Genomic DNA, 22667 nt, shown 5'->3' on the forward strand with positions numbered 1-22667 from the left:
TTCAAGTCACGATTAGCATTAAAAACTACAAATATCGGAGGAGTGGCCCTTAAGCACAGACTGCAGACAAAAAGACCAAGAGCAGGCCGCCCCATTATACCCAAGTGTTGATACGTCACAGAGTGAGACGTCAAGCTCCTGTCTGCTCAAATGCTGTCAGGACTGTTGACAAAAGAATGACTTGGAACTAAAACAGAAGTGTACACAACCGTTTGTGGTATTTATGAACTCTGAGAAAAATCTGGTCAGTAAATTATCTGACAATTGAAAGGAGCACATTAAACCTTCAACTAGGCAGAGCTTGTTAACAAGTTGATGGATCTTTTTTTCCATTACAGCCCACTGGGTGACTAGCTGTGTGTGTGTGTGTGTGTGTGTGTGTGTGTGTGTGTGTGTGTGTGTGTGTGTGTGTGTGTGTGTGTGTGTGTGTGTGTCTCTGTCTCTCTGTGTGTGTGTCTGTCTCTGTCTCTCTGTGTGTGTGTGTGTCTCTCTCTCTATGTGTCTGTGTGTGTGTGTCTCTCTCTCTATGTGTCTGTGTGTGTGTGTGTGTGTGTGTGTGTGTGTGTGTAGACTATAAGGGTGGAGCTTTTGGCCAGTAGATTAATTGGAGCTAATTGACTGCTCCTCATGTGGACAGTGAAGCAAAGCAAACATCCTTTGCAGTCTTTTGATTCCAGTGTGTTTGTTCTCACAGATCCAGACTTATTTTACAGTGATTTTTATCACTGAGGAACCACAATGTTTAGCTGCCTGCTGACGAGCTGCGCAGACATTCCTGATATTTGTTAGTTTGTTTTTATTCCACAACATTTTATTTAAGTTAATGAGATTTTCATCACAGCTGTCTCGTAATAGCACTTAAACGATTGGGAGCAACAAAAGCTGGGGTGGTGAGAAACAGCTTGTCTTTGAGCTGACAGTTGGCTGTCTGTTCGTTTTTCAGAAACTGACTTGGAAGACGAAGGATGTGGAGAAGTGCACTGTGAGAGGCAAAAACAGCGTGAGTATTATCTTCCAGACACATCTTCCTCTCTCTCTGTTTTTGCCTTTTCATTTCTCACTCCTTTCGCTCTCCTCCTCCATCGTTTCCTGCACGTGAAGATTTGTAACTAGCAACGGCGTGCAGGTAGCTTATCAGAATCAATGGCACGACCATCAGTGGAGAACAGACTGTTTTTTTTTGTTTTGGTAAAGCATTTTCCTCCCCAGAGCTACAGTGAAACAATAGAGCACCAATGCTTGTTGCTAAGGAGGCGACACAGCATCATATAAACCAGGCCATGTGTTAATGTACTGTTAAAGGTGTGTGTGTGTGTGTGTGCGCGTGTGTGTGTGTGTGTGTGTGTGTGTGTGTGTGTGTGTAAAATGCACTCTATCAGCTGTAAGTCCTGCTTTGATTCTGTCGTTGGTGTGCCAGTAGCCAACATGGACCTGGTCCCTAATGCACAATAACGTCAAGCTGTTTTCCACCTGACAGGACGAATGTTACAACTATATCAAAGTGCTGGTGCCACGTAATGACGAGACGCTTTTCGCCTGCGGCACCAACGCCTTCAACCCCACCTGCCGTAACTACAAGGTAAGATACTGAGCTGCTGCGTGCTGCCTCCTGGCCTCAATTACAGATAAGAGATCATGTTACAGTACTGCTGACATGAGATGTGTGTGGTTCTGTGGTTGTGTGCCGTTGGAGTTGTACCCCCATTATTTGAGTTGCTAATGGAAACGACAAACTGCAATCTAAACTCGTATGACATTAGCGCCTCGCTGGCTTTTTGTGAAAGTGTCATTATCAGGGATATCATGTCATAAACACACTTAAACACAGGTCACAGAGGCTCACACAGAGCAGATGTTTTATACATCTGTGAAAACTGCAAAATGCTGTATAAAGTCAGTGTTACACATTCAGACTGGGGCACATGCATCACAAGACATGCAACCCTCATGGGGGTGAAATCTGATATAATTACTGATTTGTTTTTTATATATATATATATATATATATATATATATATATATATATATATATATATATATATATATATATATATATATATATATATATATATATATATAAAAATAAATATCCCATACATGTTTGTGAGGATGGATAGTTTACAGTTGTACAATACACTTTACAAAAAAATAACATTTAAACCTAAAGTGCGCAGCTATTTTATATTAATGAATGTCCGTTGCATTACAAAGATACAAAGCTAATTAAGCCTGTCAGCTCCACACAACTCTCTCTGTATTTCTCAGTATGGCTATGTTCAGAAACTGGTGCTGTCATAGGTTTGCGTCATGTGGACACATTGTCATTACTTAGAATACTTCAAGGGGCCGACAGAAACTACACACTATAGCTTTAAAGCATATACAATAGGACATTTGAACAGTAAACTTTACTTTAGGTGGTATTCATCATTAGAAAGAACCATGAATAAAAAAACTAGTAAAATGGATAAAATGTGTTACTTGAGCTAAGAAAAAGTAAGGTCACATAAACGAATGATTTAAAAGACTCTAACTGCAGTGCAATTTTGTGTTGCACATGTACGGATACACTGAAACAGATACGGTCCATCTGTGATCGGCTATTAGAGCCCGAACAATAGATAAAATACTGTTAACACCAGTTGGAAAAAGGACATCTGCTATGAAAAAACACCTAGACAAACACTGTTACAAAGACTGGTCATACCAGGTTGAATGCAGCATTTGTCAGCTGTAAAAGAAGTCTGGCACCCAGCGCTTCAATATGTGTTTTCAATGATGATACAACAAACAGCTGTGAGCTCAAACTGCAGTCGCACAAGTGAAACTGACTGGAAAATGATTAAATGTATAAAAAGGGACAGTGTGGACAATCATGTCAGACGTGGAGAAGACACAAAGCAGCCCTCCAAACAATCCGAGCACATGTGCATGGTTTCATATTTGTATTTCACGTGGCCAGGTGACTTCAAACGCTTCATGTTGGTGGAATAATATGTTGGCTCAACAAGGCGGAGATGAAATCTGTTGACAGAACACAAGATTTGCTGATGAAAGCAACAATACAACAGCTTCTTTCACTCCCCTGAAACAACGATCCAGAGGGAGGAGATGAAAAGAGGAAGAAAGTAAGAAGCAACAAGATGAGGGGGAAAAGAGAGTGGCTTAGCAACCGTAAATAGGCGCGGGAGGTCAGTCAAGATTTCGAGCGAGGGAAACATGCCGAAGCGCTGTGCGTATGGATTGTGCAAATCCGATACCCGGTATCCTAAAAGTTTGGACGGGGTGGTGGAATTTTTTCACTTCCCGAAACCTAAAACCCAAGGGGAGAAAGGCCGGGCGTGGATCAAGCAGTGTGGGAGGCCCCATTCACAACTAGCTAAATGTCGACAGTATTAACATAAACACATACGTTTGCTCCAAGGCAAGAACACGCTAATGTTAGTTAGCTAGCTAGCTAACTCAGCACAGCATTGCTTGGAAATAATGACGGTTCTTTGTTCATAATGCATATATTTGAACGTGAAATAAGATGATTAAAGGCAAGACGGAGGCTCACTGACATACTTTAAAATATATTTCATACTTTAAAATATATTTCAGCATTTTGTTAATCGCTAAAAATATAAGAAAGGAGAATGTTATCATTGCAAAGTGGTCAGGCTAATGTTTTGTGTTTATTCCACAAGACTTGGAATGGATAAGCTGTTTGATTTATAATTATTAGATTATTTTCAAATGTCACTTACCCTGTTGTGCATGAACATAGCTGTTCCTCAATTGGTATGTTTCCCATTTGAATGGTCAGCGTATGAGGTGGCTCACATTATGGCATGACCTATAGGCTTTAGCTTCAATTTTGATGAAATTATTCTCTAATGGGTTGCATATTATGTCGTGGATATATCCCTCGAATGCATACTGCAGTCCCTTTTGTCTTGCTCTCTCAGATATTTCACCTGCTCGCCAAAAATTACTAATTATCTCCTTGGGAATGTCTGACACCGGTGCGTACATACTGTAATTGACGTGCCAGGCCCGAAAGCTTGTCAGACGTATCAACAGTAACTAAGGAGGGCGGGGCTTAGCAAAGGGTCAATTCCATCGTTCCAGTGCACCAGCGCTGAGAGCAGGCGGCTAAGTGAAGACATTATACTTTAGTAAAGGCACAGATATGTTTTTTGCAACGCAAAAGTAAATCTCTTCCAGTTTGAGGTCTGTTGAATAAAACCCAACATGACATTGCGGCGGAGCCTCAGAGGTGACATCACGGGTTTGGACTGTGATTCACAGCAGGCCATTAGAGCAGGAGGAGGAAGTACAAGTCGTACAGCACAGGCTGTAAATCTAACCGTGTAGGGGAGACTGAAATCCAAAGGGGCGCTGTATAACTCAGACTTTACATTTTACTGGGTTTTTTCTCAGTGCGCTGACCTGTGAACTAACAGAGTGGTCTACATCAAGGAGTTGGAGTAACATCTATAATGCAACATCTATAATACAACAGTATAGATGTTAGTAAGTTTGTATTGCTGGCACTCAATACAGAGATAACCTCTGAATCTATTATGTAAAGTGAGTACGTTTTGTTTGTGACATGAATAAACTTGTCGGAACCATCGCCGTAACTAATGCAAAGTTTTTCATTTAATTCCACCAACAACAACTAAACAGTTATGCATAAAGCCCATTTATTACTACATTTAAATGGAAGCAATTAAATGTTCATAAGATAAAACATCAATACAGAAAAAAACATAATTTAGGAACAAAGCTAATGAAAGAAAATGGCATTTAAAAACAAATTAAACAACAAAGAATAAATAACATTAAATACGCTCTGTGACAATTCGTTGCAGTTATGCCGCCTAGTTATGGCTGCTAAGCTGTGATTGGACAATCATTATTTGTGAGAGGGGTTTAGTGTATTGGTCAAATTAACCAAAAGTGAATGTTTGATCATATTGAATTATTACCCTGAATAGTCTGGGGGCTTATGAACAAAATGCAGCATCTCCATAGATGGATAGTACCTGGAAAGTATTTTTCCAGGATCAAATAATGTCTCAGGTATCATAAAGAACCTGCACAGTCTCATTGCTCAGCTACAGAGTATGTCCAAAGGTTAATACTCAGGGGTAAGACTGATGTTTAATGTTTAAAAGAACTGCATACCGACCTACATCTAATCATCATCATCTCCCTGCCACAGTGCTGATTTGCACTAAACACCTCCACAAATTATTTCTCTCTCCGTCTCTGTAACCCCCCTAGCTCTGTGTGTGTGTGTGTTGTGTGTTGTGTGTGTGTGTCTCTCTCTCTCTCTCTCTCTCTCCCCGGCCCTCGGCTTTTTCCCTAGCCTGGAAAGAGAGTGCAAGAGATGACTATCCAGACAGCTGGGGAGAGAGGGAGGAAGTGTAAATCATATCAGGGAATCTGTCTCTGGGACTCCACGGAAAAACTATGGCAGACAAGGGGGGAGTGTGTGTGTGTGTCTGTCTCTGGGACTCCACGGAAAAACTATGGAGGACAAGGGGGGATTGTGTGTGTGTTTGTTAAATACATGAATGGATGCCCAATAGATGCCCAACCATGTCAGCTTCACTGACCAGACTGCTGAGACAGCTGGTCCGTAGACAACAGAGAGGCTGTCTTCAACATGCGTTTGCGATACAACAAAACCTTGAAGCGTCAAATCCATCTGTCTTCATCTGCTCATTGGGGTAACGATCCTGCAGTCACCACTCAGCTTTGTTGAATCCTCAGTTCTCTCTGACTTCTACGGTCTGGGTTTTTCTGTGATTAACAAACCGCGGTTTCACTTCAAATCATGTCACTCTGCAGACGGGACGTCTGGTCACTGCTGTGGATTTCTAATCAGATTTAAAACCAAATTGAATTTATTTGAAGAGAACAAATCTTGTGATTACTGATTAGAGGCTGAATGATACTCTTAACATGTTCATTTCTGTTCATATGGTCTCAGTCCTGCCGATTATTTATTTTTTCAAGAATCTCTTGATTTCTTAATTTTGATGACTCTCCAGGGTTCAATATCACATTGCCAGAAATTCCATAGTCCAGATAGATATATGGATAGGTAGGTAGGTAGGTAGGTAGGTAAGTAAGTAAGTCTTGGTTAGTTGCAGAATGCAATTAGCTTCCATGAACCTTGTCAGTATTGGCATTTGTCAAAGAAAACAGCCAACCTAAAAAAAAAAATTTAAAAAAATGACAAAAAAAATCATAATAGATGTTTATTGATCAGAACATTTACTTGTAAAAGCCAAACTGGAACACAAATTAAAAACAGTCTTTTGCCACTTGTGATTATAGTCATGTTTCTGTGAACATCACTTGTCACCAAATCTAACAAACCAAAGCTCAACTTTGATGCCCTACAGGAGGATCCAATAAAAAGCAGCAAAGAATGCAATTCATCCCACCAACAACACAACCTAGTGACTCAGTCTGAACAATAAAATGCCTTCACAGATGTGATAAGTAGGGCAGAGCTGTTGTGTTGGATTGCATCTGAAGTTTTTTTGTAAGGTTGGGCTCGTTCGAGATGAGCCAGGTCTGCACAGAATCGCTCACCGGCGATCGCCGCCCAATGCATGCCGGTTAGATTTGTGTCCGACTTGATCCCGACTTGCTCTGATGTCATGCACACGTGGGCAACGATAACCTCACGAGGTCGAGGCAGCCGCAGGTTTGAGACGCAGGCAGCGCAGTTGCTTTTTACTGACTGCAAGACCCAGGCGGACCCAGGGCATGCTGGGAAACGCCTGCCTGTCAGCTGATCTTTTATATAAACTTCTTATTGATTTTGAATTGGAGGGATTTTAACTGCCATTTGTCTGATTTAAAGGCTTATTCTGTACAAACCACTTGTGTGGCTGATATGGACGTTTAGAAGTCAGACAAAATTCGTTCAGATTACGGATCATCTACAGTCTGTTGTTAATTAAAATCAGCAACAGATCACATGTAGAGCATTTTGAAAGCTACTCTGTCATAATAAAAACAACTGGAGACTTGTGTACAAGCTGATATATGGGTCTGATAACATTTTATTAAATCAGAATCGGACCACAGTGTTGTTCAGCCTGAAGGCTGCTGGAAACGGCTGGAAACTGTCCGACTTGAGAGCGGTTTTTGTCACCGCCCCCTGCTGCTGCCGCCTGCTCTCGTACACTTTACAGGCGAGGCGCAGTTCATCTCGAACGAGCCTAATGTCTTGGGCCATTTATGCAGAGTTCACGTGGCAAGGCTCTGGATCGCTCATTTTCTCCTCCACTGGATAATTGTATTGTCACGTGTACAGAGAGCAGCCATTAACCCTCTTGTCCTACTTGGAAATAAAAATCCAATGAATCCATGTCTACGCTGACATTTTCAGAAAGAGACAGTGGCAGACGGAGATGGTTAGAAAAAATGGAATCTGACACTATTTAAGACATAATGCATTACTTAATAATCAAGCTATAGGTCCATATATGTAGATAACGTAAAATCTCAACTTCTTTGCAGTTTTAACCAAGTATTAAATCAAGAACAGTTAAAACAAGAGGCTTAGTTTTTGTTGTTGTTGTGCAAATTGTAAAATCATCTGAGACAAATTACAAACCCCAAATGACAGTTTTTATACCAAAAGGGGTGTTTATGAACTCCCAAAAAGTCAATCTCTAGCTCTGTTGTGCCAGAATTAGTCTCTTGGCAGACCGTAATCAAAAAACATAACCACAATGACGTGCAATACTAAACAAACAGGACAAGAGAAAAATGATGTGCAGCAGTACATTTTGTACAAAATACAAACTAGAACGGCACACGGAGAGCGCAGAACTCCGCCATACCATGCCCTATCTCAGTGTTACGAAGGTGAAAAAATAAGGTGTGTGTCCGCCCCGTGATCTGGATTTGCTCCTCTGGATTCTTGGCCCATGCTACACCCTTTCAACAACTTTCCTGAAAATCGGGCCAGTAGTGTTTCCGCAATCAGACAAACAAACCAACAAACTGAACCAAGAACCAACAATGTTGAAAATCTTTTTTTGATATAATCAACTGTATAAAAGTTCCATTAAATTGAATTCTTTTGTATTCCTATAGCCCTGATTAGGTTGTGTAAGTGTTCCCATTATTATGTCCACTCCGTTTGATCTTTGTATTCAGGGTTTGCAGCGAAGGTACACTATGAGATCTGAAACAGAATAACAATAGAGCACCAATGCTTGTTGCTAAGGAGGCAACAGCATCACATAAACCAGGTCGTGTGTGTGTGTGTGTGTGTGTGTGTGTGTGTGTGTTACAGAGGGTGAATCCGCTGCGCACACACATACACACCGCTGGGTTTTGCTTATTGCTGTACCTGAGATTTACAACCTTGTTAACAGCGTGGCGGAAAATAGCAGCTAAATATCTGCGGCTGAGCGATAAACTGACCTCCACCTTCACACACTTCTTTTATGGACCTGGCCCACATACAGTACATCAAATAAAACTAATCTTTATGGTGCATGTGTTGCCTTTCATAATCACAGATTGATTTGGTACGCATCCCTTGCATTCAGCCACAATTCCCACTGCATTAGAGACTTTTGTTTGTTGATCAATTTTGCACCCCGAGCAGCCTCGTGGGGTATTACAAATGTAAACCGTAATGCTGTTTTCATGTTGTCTTTTATATCCGATTCTTCTATTGGGTCAGCTTTACAGTTCAGTCGATGGCCTTATAAAGTATTCCTTTGTCGCTGTGTCCTCTCTGACCTAGATGTCCACGCTGGAGCAGGAAGGGGAGGAGGTGGTGGGACAGGCTCGATGCCCCTTTGAGTCCCGCCAGTCCAACGTCGGCCTTTTTGCAGGTGAGTAAGGCCAGTGGCTGTAGAGCACATGTAAACTCAAGGCCCACGGGTCAAATGCGGCCCCTCGCATATTTTGATCTGGCCCGAATATCAACTTAGGTTCACAATAAATTTTGGCCATCCTAATTGTGTGCCAAAGCAAAAAAACGGGAAAGCTGTTTTCTAACTGCAATCACACTTAAAAAAGCTGATTTGCCGACTTTGAAACTCATAAATTCCAACAGATCCAGAGAGTTTACATATTCAAGCCTGTGGTTACATTTCTAAAATGTAATCAGAACGATTGTTTTGCTTGATTTGCTGAATTCTGTGATGGCTGAGGAACTTTGTTCCTGACTTTTTGTAGGGCTTTATGTCAACCAAACTTTAAGTGAGAAAGTTATGAGACACGCAATAATACAGTTGAATATATTTTACTTTTTCAAATAAATAAATGTTAATAAACCCTACATGTCTGGCCCTTGATGTGATTCTCATTTTCCAATGTGGCCCTTATTGAAACAGAGTTTGACACCCCTGCTGTAAAGACTGTCCTGTCATTGAAATGGCACAGGTTCAACTCCCATAGCTGCTGGTCTATGCCATTAGTTCTTTCAAAGTGTCCTTAAAGTTCCAGTAATAGTGAGCCTGGGAGTAACGCGCTTCATATTGTGATTTTTTTTATTTATTTATTTATTTTTTATTATTAAACTGCCGTTAGCTTAGGTAATATGAAGTTGTCACTGGTAAAACAACCAATATACCTGACTGTGAATACATTTGCTCATTGAGAGAGGCTCTTAGGCAATCAATGCTGCAAACTTTCATGCCTAAGTGTTATATGTATAAATGTTTATTAGGATCTTTATTAAATTCTTTTTTTAAAGACCATACCAGGTTTTACAAGGTTTTGCTCATTAAATACAAATGTGCACCTAAATATATAATACAATGATTTTCATATGCCTGATTTGCAAAACTTCAGTGAACATCAAGTCTGCATCAATTGTTGTCAGTTTAACATTCTTATGTGGTAAAGTCCGACATTGCCTCATAATGTAACTTTGACAAGGGTTAATGCAGACTTGATGTTCACTGTCACAGATTGCATTACTGAAGCAAGTTTCAAGACTATTGATTTTCATATTGCACAGAAACCAGTGGTTGCCTGGGTCTTTCTAAAACACATCAGCATGGGTCGGAAAAATAGATGGCTTAAATATGTACATGTAGTTGAGTTTGCCCCCATCTCAGACGTGTGGAAAATTGTATCCGAGAATATATAAATGAAAATGTAATGATAGACTAAACTACATGTTAACTACTACATCATTCCAAGTCTGTCTGAATGAGTGTAATTCAATATAAGTGCACAACTCCTCACAGGGTGTAATGGGAATTTGCCCCTTGATGGTTTCTGATTTGTGTTCAGATTCTCTGTACTAATGATAGCAGAGAGAAGCTGATACTTTGTGAACACGTAGGGGTCAAGTTCATCGGAGAGTGAAAAGAGAGCCAGACCTGCACTTCATCCTGCCAGGTTTCCACTGACATTTATGCAAAGTTCACACAGGGTGTTATTAAAAGTGCCACATTCTCCTGCATCTGTTATCCTCTGCCTCTTCTTAAAGGGCAAAAAAAAATCCCCTGTGACCAAAAAGACATATTGAAAGAGCGTGGGTTATCATTAAGAATTGTCGTCCCTGACAACGTAGCTCAATTGCTTTTATGTCCTCTTGTTCTCAGGTGGTGATTTCTACTCGGCCACCATGACAGACTTCCTGGCGAGCGATGCCGTGATTTACAGAAGTCTGGGAGAAAGTAGCCCTGTTCTGCGTACAGTCAAGTACGACTCCAAATGGCTGCGAGGTGAGCACCCAGCATGTTAAAGTGTAATATTTAGCACATTAACGTACAGCTTTATGCTAGTGGTGTTGAGTTGTGGAAACAGAAGACATGTCAACAACTAAGGCTACATTTACATTGCTACGTTTTGGTTAAACGAATATCTTTTGCTCCGTTTAAACCTTGCATTCACACTGCTCTGGAGTTTCGGAGCCCCTAAACTGGAGGAATCTAAAAACACTTCAGACCCCGTTTGGGTTTGGCATCTGCAGAGTTTTGTTGCCGTCTCAACGGCTGCAAACGCAGACCTTTTGGAAACACTGACGCCATTGTTTCGCCGCCTAATTGGGTCATGGCGTCTCGTCCTCTGAGACTAGCTACTAATGTTACCATGGCAACTACCAGCAACGGGCAGAGTATACCTGCTGCCTTCTGTTTACCCCGGCACGTGCATGCCCAGTGTACGAGAATTTTGATGAGATATGCGGTTTGGGCGTGTTAGTTTAAACGGAGATTAGTTCTCCTACCGGAGCTAAAAACACTTGTGTGCACGGAGATCCCTTTTGGCTCAAAACTATGCTAAAAACCAAAACGTAGCGATGTAAATGTAGCCTAAAGTTGGGTTCTAATAGCAGAGGCTGGTTCCTTTTTGAATCAGATATTCCAAGTCTACATAATGCCAGGGTTCAGAGGATAACAAATCTCGTTTTAATCCCTCTGTGCCCTTTCTGTAGTAAACATCCAGGTAGTAGACTTCTCATTTCTAGCCGCCGCTCACTGTTACGGATTATGTCAGCTGTAACTGATTAACATTAATTCCACAAGTAACTTGGCTCATGTCTAGTTTGTTTGTTTTCTGCAAGCTGATGTCTGTGCTCGGCCAACGATGCATCGCTCTCTAACACCCCTGTGAAACAATCTGATCACTTTCAGTCGTCAGAATCTCCCAGTGAAATTTTTTATGTGAGGCTGTGACTAAGGATTACTTTCATTATCTAGTAATTGGCCAATTATTCTCTTGATTAATCGATTGTCACCACAGGAGAGATACCTTCCTGGTCGTCCTCAATAAAAGGAGCATATAGTGTTGTCAAACAGGCGTCCAGATCCTGAGGAATTGTTGTTGTCTCTTTCAGTATGTATGAACTAGGAAATGTCGGTCAATTAATTTATTATACTCTGTGTGATATATTAACTGTATATATAATATCAATATTTCATGTCTTAATTACACTTACAACTTTAATAGTTCTTAACCCACAAAAGCTGATTACAATTAAGTCCTTAGTTACTCTGCTATTTCAATACAATGAATGTTATCTCTGTGATTGTGAGTTTGTTTCTCTGTATCTTTCTGTCCTTATATTCAGATTTGCCATTTTCCAAATTGAGCATTTGTGTTTACCAGCTCCCCTCCCAGCCTGCTCGCTATGTAAATGTCATGCTGGAAAATAAGACTTCACAGCCATTTGACACACACTTCTCTTTTTTGTCTCCCAAAGAGCCCCATTTCCTCCACGCTATTGAGTACGGGAACTATGTGTACTTCTTCTTCAGCGAGATCGCAGTGGAGTACACCACTCTTGGCAAGGTGAGGGACTCATTTCAGCCAGACGTGTGGTTTGTGGTGTCTGTACTTTTGTCTCGAGTGAAATGAAGTCAAACAACATCGCTTGCCACGCACACCACAACAATAGTTTTTAACGTCTGCTCAATATTCCATGTTGGCAAACATGATTTATAAATGAGTCGTCACCTGTAAGGGATCCTCCCCTCCTGCTGTCCCCCTCAGGTGGTTTTCTCCAGAGTCGCACGTGTTTGTAAGAATGACAACGGCGGTTCGCCGAGGGTGCTGGAACGTTACTGGACTTCGTTCCTCAAAGCGCGGCTGAACTGCTCCGTCCCGGGCGACTCCTTTTTCTACTTTGATGTCCTGCAGTCGCTGACAAACGTGTTGCAGATCAACCACCGGCCGGCCGTGCTCGGCGTCTTCACCACACAGGCAAACAGGTTGGGATCAATGTTGTTGTCTCTTCACAATGTCAGCTGTGGTGTGTGTCTGGGTTTATCTACATGTTTTTTTTTATTTTTTATTATTATTTGCAGGGGAGTGTGTTCAAACAAAAACTAGTTCTGTGCTTTAAGAAAGAAAAAACTGCATAAACAAATAGTCCTGTCCTCCAATACCATATACAGTAGCTATCTCTAAAATGACTTATAGAAAGTTCTGGTTTCTCTCTCAGGGCTTACACTGCATTCTTTACCTCAGGGCTATAATGTACAATTGACTCTGCGCTTCTACTAGCCCTGGGTTAAGTGTCAGTTTGAACATGTAGCTAATGTTAACATTTTAGAATGATGTTGCTGCTTGCTGTTAACAGCGAGCAGCAACATACAGTAATTTCCATTAGCCCCATTTCAACTGTAAACGTTAAGCCCCACGTTTAGTAGTTTTTCAGGGGATAACCCCACAAACTCGGGGCTAACCATGCTCCAGAGCAGGGCCAGTAAGCTCTAAGCTAAGGGTTAGCCCACCAGGAATGTGGTTAATTTACTTCCCTTAACAAGGTTACAAGGGCTTTACAAACAATGAAACATTTTAAGGCAAACTGTAGTCTCTTCTACAGTTTGCCTTAAAATGTTGGGCAGGACAAAAAAAAATCACAGGATAAATAAAGTAGTATTTTCATGTACATGTGTCTAACCGTCAGTATAAGCTGAGCTCTCCTTGTTAAAGACAAAGGTTGTGCCAGACTTGGATGAGGTGCTGAATTCCAGCCCTTTGTCTCGCTCTGTCTAATCTCGTCTTCCCTTGTGGTCCCTTCAACAGCATCACCGGCTCAGCGGTCTGTGCGTTCTACATGGACGACATAGAGAAGGCCTTCAGTGGCAAATTCAAAGAGCAGAGGAACAGTGAGACAGCGTGGACACCTGTTCCGGAGGAACAAGTCCCCACACCAAGGTAAGAAACACATCTTTAAATGACAAACTGTCACTTTCCAAGAACATGTTTTTCTGCATTTCACAATAGAGGTTTTTGCAGCTGCTGCTGTTATTGTGCTGCACAGACCACTCCAAACAAAAGAAGAAGCACAAGACACCTGTTTCCCCCTCCTGCTCGTCCCCAAAACCAAACAGCTGCCAGCGTTTTTCACATCTGTACTCATGGAACTGAATTCACTCCTGATGGGGTTTGTTTTTTGTCTTTGCTGCTGTTGTACAGGCCGGGATGCTGCGCCGGGGAGGGCTCAGCGGCTGCCTACAAGTCGTCCACCAGCTTCCCTGATGACACCCTGACTTTTATCAAGTCTTACCCGCTCATGGACGAGTCCGTCCCCTCGGTCAACGACAGGCCCTACTTCACCCGGACCACCAGCAGGTATGGGATTTGTTTAAAAGGCACATTGTAGGTTAGCCTGGTCCTACCAGACTCTGGTACATTTCATTTGTACAGAGAGTCTGGCCACTCTCCATTGACAAGTGTTAATGTCATTGAAGCTGGGTATTCTGTTGAAGTTTAAAACTATTGGATCTGCCCAGAGCCACTCTGGATCTGCCATAACCAATAGCTAACGTTTGGTTGTGACGTCAGCTTAGCAGCGCTAGCGTTCGCCTTAGCCAACTCCTTCACCACTAACGGAGCGACCTGGAAAATCAAACTTTTCCCAAATCCCGTGGGGAGGAGGGCCACGACATCATGGCCACCAACACAACTCCGCAAAGATTGTTCTTGCTCGGGCTTTAACTTCTGGATATTCGGAAGCCACAACGGACCGAATGGCTTCACTCACATCTTTCTCTCTGCCGCCATTACGGAACTACAACTCAAACTAGCGCACGACCTCAACGTCATCGTTCTCAGCCACTCCCTCTGTTCGCTGATTGGACCGCCAAAGATTTGACCGGAGAAAACCCAAGAATATACCGCAAACCCAGACGGAGTACTGAAGGAAAATTAAAATTGAGCGGAAGTACGTAGGAGGGCGGAGCCAGGCTAATTGTAGGTCACCTGCACTCATTTTATCACCAGACCTTCAATGGGTAACATTTATATAGTCAAACAGCACGGGAAGAGTCCACCAAGAGGATGCCAGCACCTCTCCCCACATCCACACAAATCAAGTTCTATGAGTTTATTCCTTATTAAAAATAAGCTTGCATATGGTGGTGAAACGTTTAACAGAAAAATCCGTGGCAATTTTGATGAGTGGCTTAATCAGACACACACATAATGAAGTTAATTATAAGTTCTGTATTTTTTAAATATATAGGGCTACAACTAACAATTGTTTTAATCATCCATTAGCCAACAATTATTTTCTTGATTACTAGAGTATTTTGTCTATTAAACTTGAGAATGGCTTTTAGAAATGCCTGTCAGTTTCCAAAGCCCAAGGTGTTGTTTCACATGTCTTGTTTTGTCCAAACCCCCAAAGATATTCATTTTACCATGACATAAAAAAGCAAAGCAGCAAATCATCACTTGATGATGTTTGGTGTTTTTGCCAGATGATGTCATTTAAAGATTAATTTCTGCTGATCATCTGAACAAATTGTTTCAGCAGCAAAAGTATACTCGCATCCATTTCTGAGTTTGAAAACTGCAACATTTTGCAGCTTTAATTCCTCATGTTATCATAGTCACAGTCAGAAATCTGTTCTTCCAAATGTTATTGTTGTAAAACGGGCCTCTGAGAGAAAATACCAGGATCTCTTCTTTAATGGTTAGTATGTGGGTATTGTTTTCTATAGCTACATAAATTTCCGGCAGTGTTTCCACGCTCGGGGCTGTGATTGGTATCGATGAGTGAGCTCAGGTGGAACACACAACCTTGTTCCTCATTAAAACCCATCGGATTTATGCAACGCTCGATCTCAACCCACATCAAAGACGAGCCGCACGGAGAGGGGTCTTCCTTGGGCACTGACCGACCTGCAGACCGAGGAAGTAACGTGTGTGTGTGTGTGTGTGTGTGTGTGTGTGTGTGTGTGTGTGTGTGTGTGTGTGTTGACATTTGAGAATCCACTGATATCAGACGATGATGGGGTGAATGTTGTCACAAATCTTTCAGGCCATACCACATAAACTTTATGGAGGACATGGCTGTACACACAGCAGATACATATCACAGATTCAGACACACAGAGAAACACACACACACACACACACACACACAGTATACAGGAGCCTCCTCCATGCCTCCTGAAGCAGAGCCAGGCTGACAGCCAGCCAGACACTGCACCGGCCCCACACAGGGGAAACATGCGCCGCTTCACATCTGGCGCCAAAAAACATCACATCTGCCTCGCCTCTCCCCAGAGAGGAGCTAGATAAATGAAATCTAACCAGAAGTACATCATGCAGTCATTGCGGGGACGTGCCAGTCAAGTCCATGTGGGTAAACACGCCAGCCTCCGTGGGTCCATCTGGGAGGGTGAGGGTGTCCTTTACAGAAGCATCTAGAAGGGATGAGATGCCAAGAATAATACTGAGGTTATTAGAGGAAGTTTGTTGTTTGTGAAAGTGCAGGCAGAGGAAATGAATGAGTAAAGTTCATCCCTCTGTCAACAACCACTGGACTCAGGTGCCCTTCAGCACGGCTCTTAATCCTCAACTGCTCCAGCGCAGCCAGCAGCAGACGAATGTGGCGATACTGGGCAGCTCCCAGGTGTGACTGTGTGGAGCTGGATCAATATGAAGCAGGGTGGGGCTCCACACAAAGCAGCAGTTCGCTGGACTTCCTCATAAATATGAACAAAAGACAGAAAACTGGGACTCGAAAAGAGACTGCAGCATGTTGAGGAAAGTGTCTAAACAACAGGGAGGACGAATCAATTGAACGGCTGGGTGGGTGGATGGATAAATGGGTAGATGAATTAATAGGATGGAGGGATTAAAGGATGTAGGCGAAGAAGGAAGGGAATGGTGGGTTGGTAGATGAAGTGATTGATTGCACGCTGATGCTTTATACAATGAGCTCAGTATTCGCCCACCGTTTGTTTTGTTTACCATGGGAAATCGACTTTGACAAAACAAAACATCAAAGATGCTAACCGGCACATTTGGCACTGTCGGCCCGCTCCAACTTTCTTCCGCTTGAAGGAAGTGACAGCTTCAATTTCAATAGAAGATCTGCACTGTAGATGGCTTACTACAGTGTGTGTGTTTATAGGGCATCTTCTCCACCAATATATTAATACTTTAAACATAGTTGCATTTATAATAGTCTTCTTGTTTTTCTTTTTTTTCTTTTCTGTCTCTTTGTTTTTTTTTATACAGATTCAAGTTGACCCAGATAGCAGTGGACACGTCTGCTGGGCCGTATAAGAACTACACCGTGGTTTTTCTGGGCTCAGACAACGGCCATGTGCTGAAGATCCTGGCCAGCACCGAGGGAGCCAACGCATCCTTCAGCACCCGACTCCTGGAGGACATCGACGTCTACAACCCTAACAAGTCAGACAACCTGTCTACTTATCTACACGTTGATGTTGTGATTCTGTTTTAAGCCCTCCATGTTTTTCCTTAGTTCTTTTTCCTCTCTTTTTTTTCTTCTTTTTTGTTTGTCTTTGTCCTTAGTATCTTTTTCACTTTTTCTCTGTTTCTTTTCTCTCTTGTTCTTTCTCCTCCTCTCTGTGTTCTGGCTTGATCTGTCCTGCCCACCCACTCTTTGGTCTATTGTAGCACTTTGCATCACCCTTTACAGCTAGAGGGGATGCTTTTTTTTTTTCCTGTCTTCTGTTTTTTTTTTTTTTTACTGCACAGCTTAAAAAATGTGTGTCTGCATTGAGCTCGTTCACAGTTAGCTTTCTGTATAATGTTCAGACTGTGCCGGTCCTTTGCAGCGCTGATTTAAAAAATGAAGAAACAAAATCTAAAATGTCTGAATGTTGGTGTTTTTCTGTGTTCCCAGATGTAACGTGCAGGGAGAGGACCGGAGGGTGCTGGGTCTGGAGTTGGATCGGGATCATCATGCGTTGTTTGTGGCATTCTCCGGCTGTGTGATCCGAGTGCCGCTGAGCCGCTGCTCTGACTACAGCACCTGCAAGAAGTGAGTCACCTGTCGGGCACAGCTTTACCTCTGCCACAGTAAGGGGTTGTATACCCTTATGCTGAAACCATTAGTTGATTAATCAGTTAGTTGAACACCCCTAAGTCTGCCAGGAAACATCGGATTGCCCCCTTCAGGTGTGAGTCAGGGCCTCAGGGGGAAGAGCTGAAGTGTCTTGGGTTCATGATCAACTAGTCTATATCTATGACGTTCCACTTCCGGGATTGCTCCGGTGCAGCCGGATTTCCTTGTCGGCTGGATGTCCGCTACCTTCCGCTTTCTTTGAGTTGTAATTTTAAACTCCGGTGGATTTCTGAGGACTATGGTTAACTGCTCCTCAGATCTCTGCAGGGTAAATCCAGACAGCTAGCTAGACTATCTGTCCAATCTGAGTTTTCTGTTGTACAACTAAAACAACCTTTGAACGTACACATGTTCCTTCCCGAGGCTATTTTACAGCGGCACCGGGGCTCTGTCTGGCGCTTAGCACCGCCCATGACGATTGTGATTGGTTTAAAGCAATGCCAGTAAAGCAGAGCATGTTTTTCTCCCATCCCGGAATGCTGTGTGGACTAGCCAGACCTTCCTCCGCAGCGCTGTGGAGGAAGGTCTGGCAATGCGAGACTAATGATCAACTGACAGACTGGGGCAGCGTCCACAGTGATGCTGCGCATTGTACCTGACTGTTGTTGTGAAAAGAGTCGCTGAGCCTGTAGGTGAGGCTCTCAATTTACCAACCGATCGGTCATGATGTTTGGCTCGTGACTGAGGGGTGGATGGGCTCAGCTTCGAAGATAGCATGAGGAACCCGTGAACAAGTTCGAAGTAGAACCGCTGCTTATTCCGGTTGAAAGCAGTCACTTGTGGTGGCTTCTGAACCGGATGCCTCCAGGATGCTGGGGACCCCGGGGCAGAACCATAACACACTGGAGGTATTATACACACCATCTGGCCTGGGAATGTCTCGGGATCCCCCAGGAGGAGCTGGAGGACATTTCTGTTACCTTACATGGACCCAGATAAGCGTCAGTTCCAAGGTTTTTAGAATTTAAGTTGGGAGATGTTCTATATTTTCTGACAATTTATAGATTAAGCAATGGAATCATGAATACGAAAAATCTATCAGAATCAGAAATACTTATATATATCCCAGGGGGAAATTATTTAATATAATAATTAAGATAATCTAAATTACTATCCTGAGCCAAACAAAGGTCTATCTTTTATTTCAAGAAGAGTGAAAAGTAAGATTGAAAGTGGGACAAAACTTGGTCAGATGGACTTAGTCCTATTCAGACCCACAATTGGTACTACACGTCTCTTGTGCAGTATTTAGTATTTATGTTCATGTAAATTTACTTTCAGGGGATCTGAGAACAAATAGAAAAAAAAGGATCTTTGGGAAATGTTTATGTAGGCAGTCACCGAAACAAAACAAGTCAAAGATTTCCACCCTGAAGACGGAGACTACACTGCTGCAGCCCAGAAGTACTGCACAAATGTAGGGTTTCCTTGCTGTGTACCTGGAAGAAAAGAGCACTAACACTGCCAGTAAAGGCGGATCAATTTCCTCTGCAGCTACCAATTTAAGAAATGTGTCCACTCCTGGTGCTCTTACAGGCTTTTGGACAAAAGCCTGTACCAAATAGCAGATGTTATTCTATTATCTGCCTGGTTCATGGAGTTGGTGTGGCCCACCTTCCCCAAAAAGCACTCTGAGGTTATTAGTGGTGTTGGCAGCTAAGTGAGAGTAAGATTAAACTGAGCAGCAGGGAAATACGGTGCGGCTGCCGCGTAAGAAATGCTGTGGTTAGTGGTGGCAGGGTTAAACATTTTTATAAGCTGATTCTGATCTGATTCCTGCCTGAGCTTCATGTTTGAGCGCACGTGATCCCATGTTCTTCTAAAGCTGCAATAAGAAGAAGCGTTTTTAGTGTGCAAATTTGAGAATATTGTTCTATACAGTTATAATAATAGTTTCATAACCTCGAAATTTACAGCTAGCATGTTTGGACTCTGGAATTAAGTTGGCATAAGAGTAGTGTGGTCTTATAAACATTAAAATGGCAAACAATGACCCAAATTAGCTGGTGCCTTCTTCGCAAATGTAAAAAGTTGCTGTTTTTTTTGGTAAGTTTCATATTATTCAGTATTTTTACACGCACACAAGAAACTCCAAATCAGGTTAAACAGGAAATCAGTGAACACATTTACATGCACTGCGTAACCTGGTTACTGTAAATTAGTGTACACACGCAGCATGTCAGTAATCAGAGTTCTTCCCTAAGCCCGACCTTATTTTGAAACCATTTGTTTCCTGACTTGAGCCTGGACTTTTCCTTACAGCACAAATGTGTCAGAATTTTACAAATAATCAAATGTTCAGTGGTGGAAAGTGACTTCTTCTTCTTCTTCGACTTCTTCGACTCCCCTACCCTGATCTGGTTAACTGGTTTTCTCATTTCATCATCAACTTATCGCCCCATAAACACAGTTTACTCACTGTCTGTTGTAGATTCTGTAAAGTGGACAAAGTAGAACCTTGAAAGTGCCTCTGTCAAGAGGCTGACATTGCTTTTAGCAGAAGTTTACGAGCGGAGGCTTCAAGCGTCCCTCTTTGTCTACAGCCTTTTGTTTTGTCAGGAGCTGTTTTAGCCCCAGTTAATGTACTTGCTCCCCAGCTTTGGGATCTATTTTTGGGGCTGTGAGGAATGTGGGCCTCATGTACTGTACCTCCCCCCCCGCCCCATTTTCTCAACCCAGTCAACCCAGAGGAAGGATTTCTCCTCAGCTCCACCAGGGAATACATATACCCCCATAGCATGCTAACCCCTCACTGCAAAGGCCTGGAGAAACTCTCAACATCGTTTAGTCATAAATTGGTTCCAGCTGATTGGCCGTGAGCCAGCGCTAGTGGCCGCCTTGTTTTGTTTTTTTGTGAACGATGGAGAAGAGGAAAAGTAGGAATGGGGAGAAAATGGATAGGGCCAGTCTTACTTAAGCTTACGGATCGGCTACATCCCCAAATCCTTTCTAGAGACTAGAGCTACAGCACACCTTATCCTGGGATTAGGGGCCCCATAAGCCTCATCAGCACTGGCCAGGAGGTCAGGTTTCAGCCACCATATCCTACTTTACCACACCAATGAATCTGTCTCCCATCCAGATGAGATTTACCCCATCTCTCTGTTTTCTGCCTCCATTTTCTCTCTGTCTCTGCATTTCTCTCACTCTTGGCTTGCTTTTTTCTCTCTCCCTCCCTCCCTGTAGCCTGCATCGTCAGGTTTCTTTTTTCACTCGAGGCCCTGCTGCCAATATTAGGTTTCAGAAAATGCTCTGTTTTCAGAAGGGGCTAGGAACTGTAGGAAATGGGAGTTTTAATAAAGAAATACAATAAAAGGGCAAAAGAGGCCCCAAACCCTTACAGTCTGTAGATCCAGGGATTTTCAACGCCAATGGATATTCCCTTTTTTTATATGAACAGTTTCCACATAGTGACTGTTCTCTTTGTTGCAATGTAGCCACATTCATAGAGCTCAGCAATTAACTTGGTGAAGACAATGATATAAGTAGTGATATGAAAGACGGACAAAACTATAAAAGATAAGATCCAAGTTGTAAGAAAACGGAATATTCCTTTTACTAAGAAACTTATTGTATTAATTGTGAAAGACAAAAAAGGCCTTTTATTTCCTGGAAAAACATTATTTTTAAAACCTCAATAACAAATGCAGCACAACCGCAGTATTTAACCACCTATCTACTTCAATTAAAGAAATGTATTTTAGCTTAGCCTTTAGTTGTTCACCAGCAGCATCATATTAGCTGAAACCCTCTCCACTAAGTCAGGACTGTGGTATTCCCAGGGGGTTGGCTAAATGACAGCTGGAAGTTATGAGCTTCAGCCTCAGAAGTTGGATAAAATCCCTTCTCCCCTCAGCAGCTAATGGATGTTCCTTACACACTGTGCCTGCGGGCGAACATACACACCTATCTGTTCGTCATAGCATGACAGAATACGAGCAAAAGACGGCAGAAGAGAAGTCTGAAGTTTTAAAGAGGGACGAGGGACACACACACGAACACATGTCGTATATAAACTGCAAATATGAGAACAGCGTCAGACAAAGAACAAATGACTTTGTCTCTCCCCGAAACCACAGCTGGACATGACTGGCCTCTCCCATAGTGCTTCAGTGTCGAGGCTCTTTCCTGTCGTCATAACTGTCGAGGAATGCGGCCATGGAGAGGAGAAGAGAGGCAGTATGGGGAGAGGGATGCATATATACCTTATGGCTAGAGCATGAATAATTTATAGAAGCTGCACTATGCAGTGTCGCACATTGACAGCCACACACGTTGGCAAGAGTCATTTTAAGACCCCGATACCCAGAGGTCCTCTGTCAGTCTGTGACGCTGTGAGCGACAGAAAGTTTTGTTGTTTTTTTCTGATGAGAAGAACGTTTGTCGGTCGCTCTGAAGTTCAGATTTTCCGTTTTTTTGTGCATGTTGAGGTGTCAATACTGGGATTTAGTTTGAACAAATGTGGGCAAAATACAGGGGGGGAAACCGAACAGGAACACCAGTCACTACAGTAGTTCAGGAGTAAAAGCCAGTTATGTGAAGCTCACAATGTTTAGTTTTCAGTCAGTCTTGCATAGCCAGACCCATGTCCACTCTTTGTTTTAGCACTGTGCCAGCGCTGGAGATAGGTCTGGCTGAACCCATCATAATTCTGCACTAAGGGAAATAAAGCTGAGTTTCTGTGTATTGCTTTAAACCAATCACAATTGTCTTGGGCAGCACTAAGGAGAATTTCATCTGAAATAGGCAGCCTTGTAAGGCCCTGTGAGTCAGACTAGTTTTCAGCTTAGTCACGGAAGTATCGACTCAACTCGGTGGTCATTTTAAAAGCCTTTGTCAT

At 42.5% G+C, this 22667-nt stretch overlaps 1 protein-coding gene across 5 annotated transcripts in view; it reads left to right on the forward strand.

Moving 5' to 3' along the window:
• Nucleotides 1-22667, forward strand: part of sema6e (sema domain, transmembrane domain (TM), and cytoplasmic domain, (semaphorin) 6E) — a 182648-nt gene that overhangs the window by 121647 nt on the left and 38334 nt on the right. For all 5 annotated transcript variants that reach the window (XM_036006021.1, XM_036006024.1, XM_036006025.1 and 2 more), the window contains 10 exons: nucleotides 944-1000; nucleotides 1478-1579; nucleotides 8777-8867; nucleotides 10593-10715; nucleotides 12194-12282; nucleotides 12484-12701; nucleotides 13522-13653; nucleotides 13915-14070; nucleotides 16972-17148; nucleotides 17606-17743. In XM_036006021.1, the coding sequence (XP_035861914.1) occupies nucleotides 944-1000; nucleotides 1478-1579; nucleotides 8777-8867; nucleotides 10593-10715; nucleotides 12194-12282; nucleotides 12484-12701; nucleotides 13522-13653; nucleotides 13915-14070; nucleotides 16972-17148; nucleotides 17606-17743 (1283 nt within the window). The remainder of the gene's footprint in view (nucleotides 1-943; nucleotides 1001-1477; nucleotides 1580-8776; nucleotides 8868-10592; nucleotides 10716-12193; nucleotides 12283-12483; nucleotides 12702-13521; nucleotides 13654-13914; nucleotides 14071-16971; nucleotides 17149-17605; nucleotides 17744-22667) is intronic.

Source organism: Sander lucioperca, chromosome 10 (genome assembly GCF_008315115.2).
Source record: "Sander lucioperca isolate FBNREF2018 chromosome 10, SLUC_FBN_1.2, whole genome shotgun sequence".
NCBI lineage: Eukaryota > Metazoa > Chordata > Actinopteri > Perciformes > Percidae > Sander > Sander lucioperca.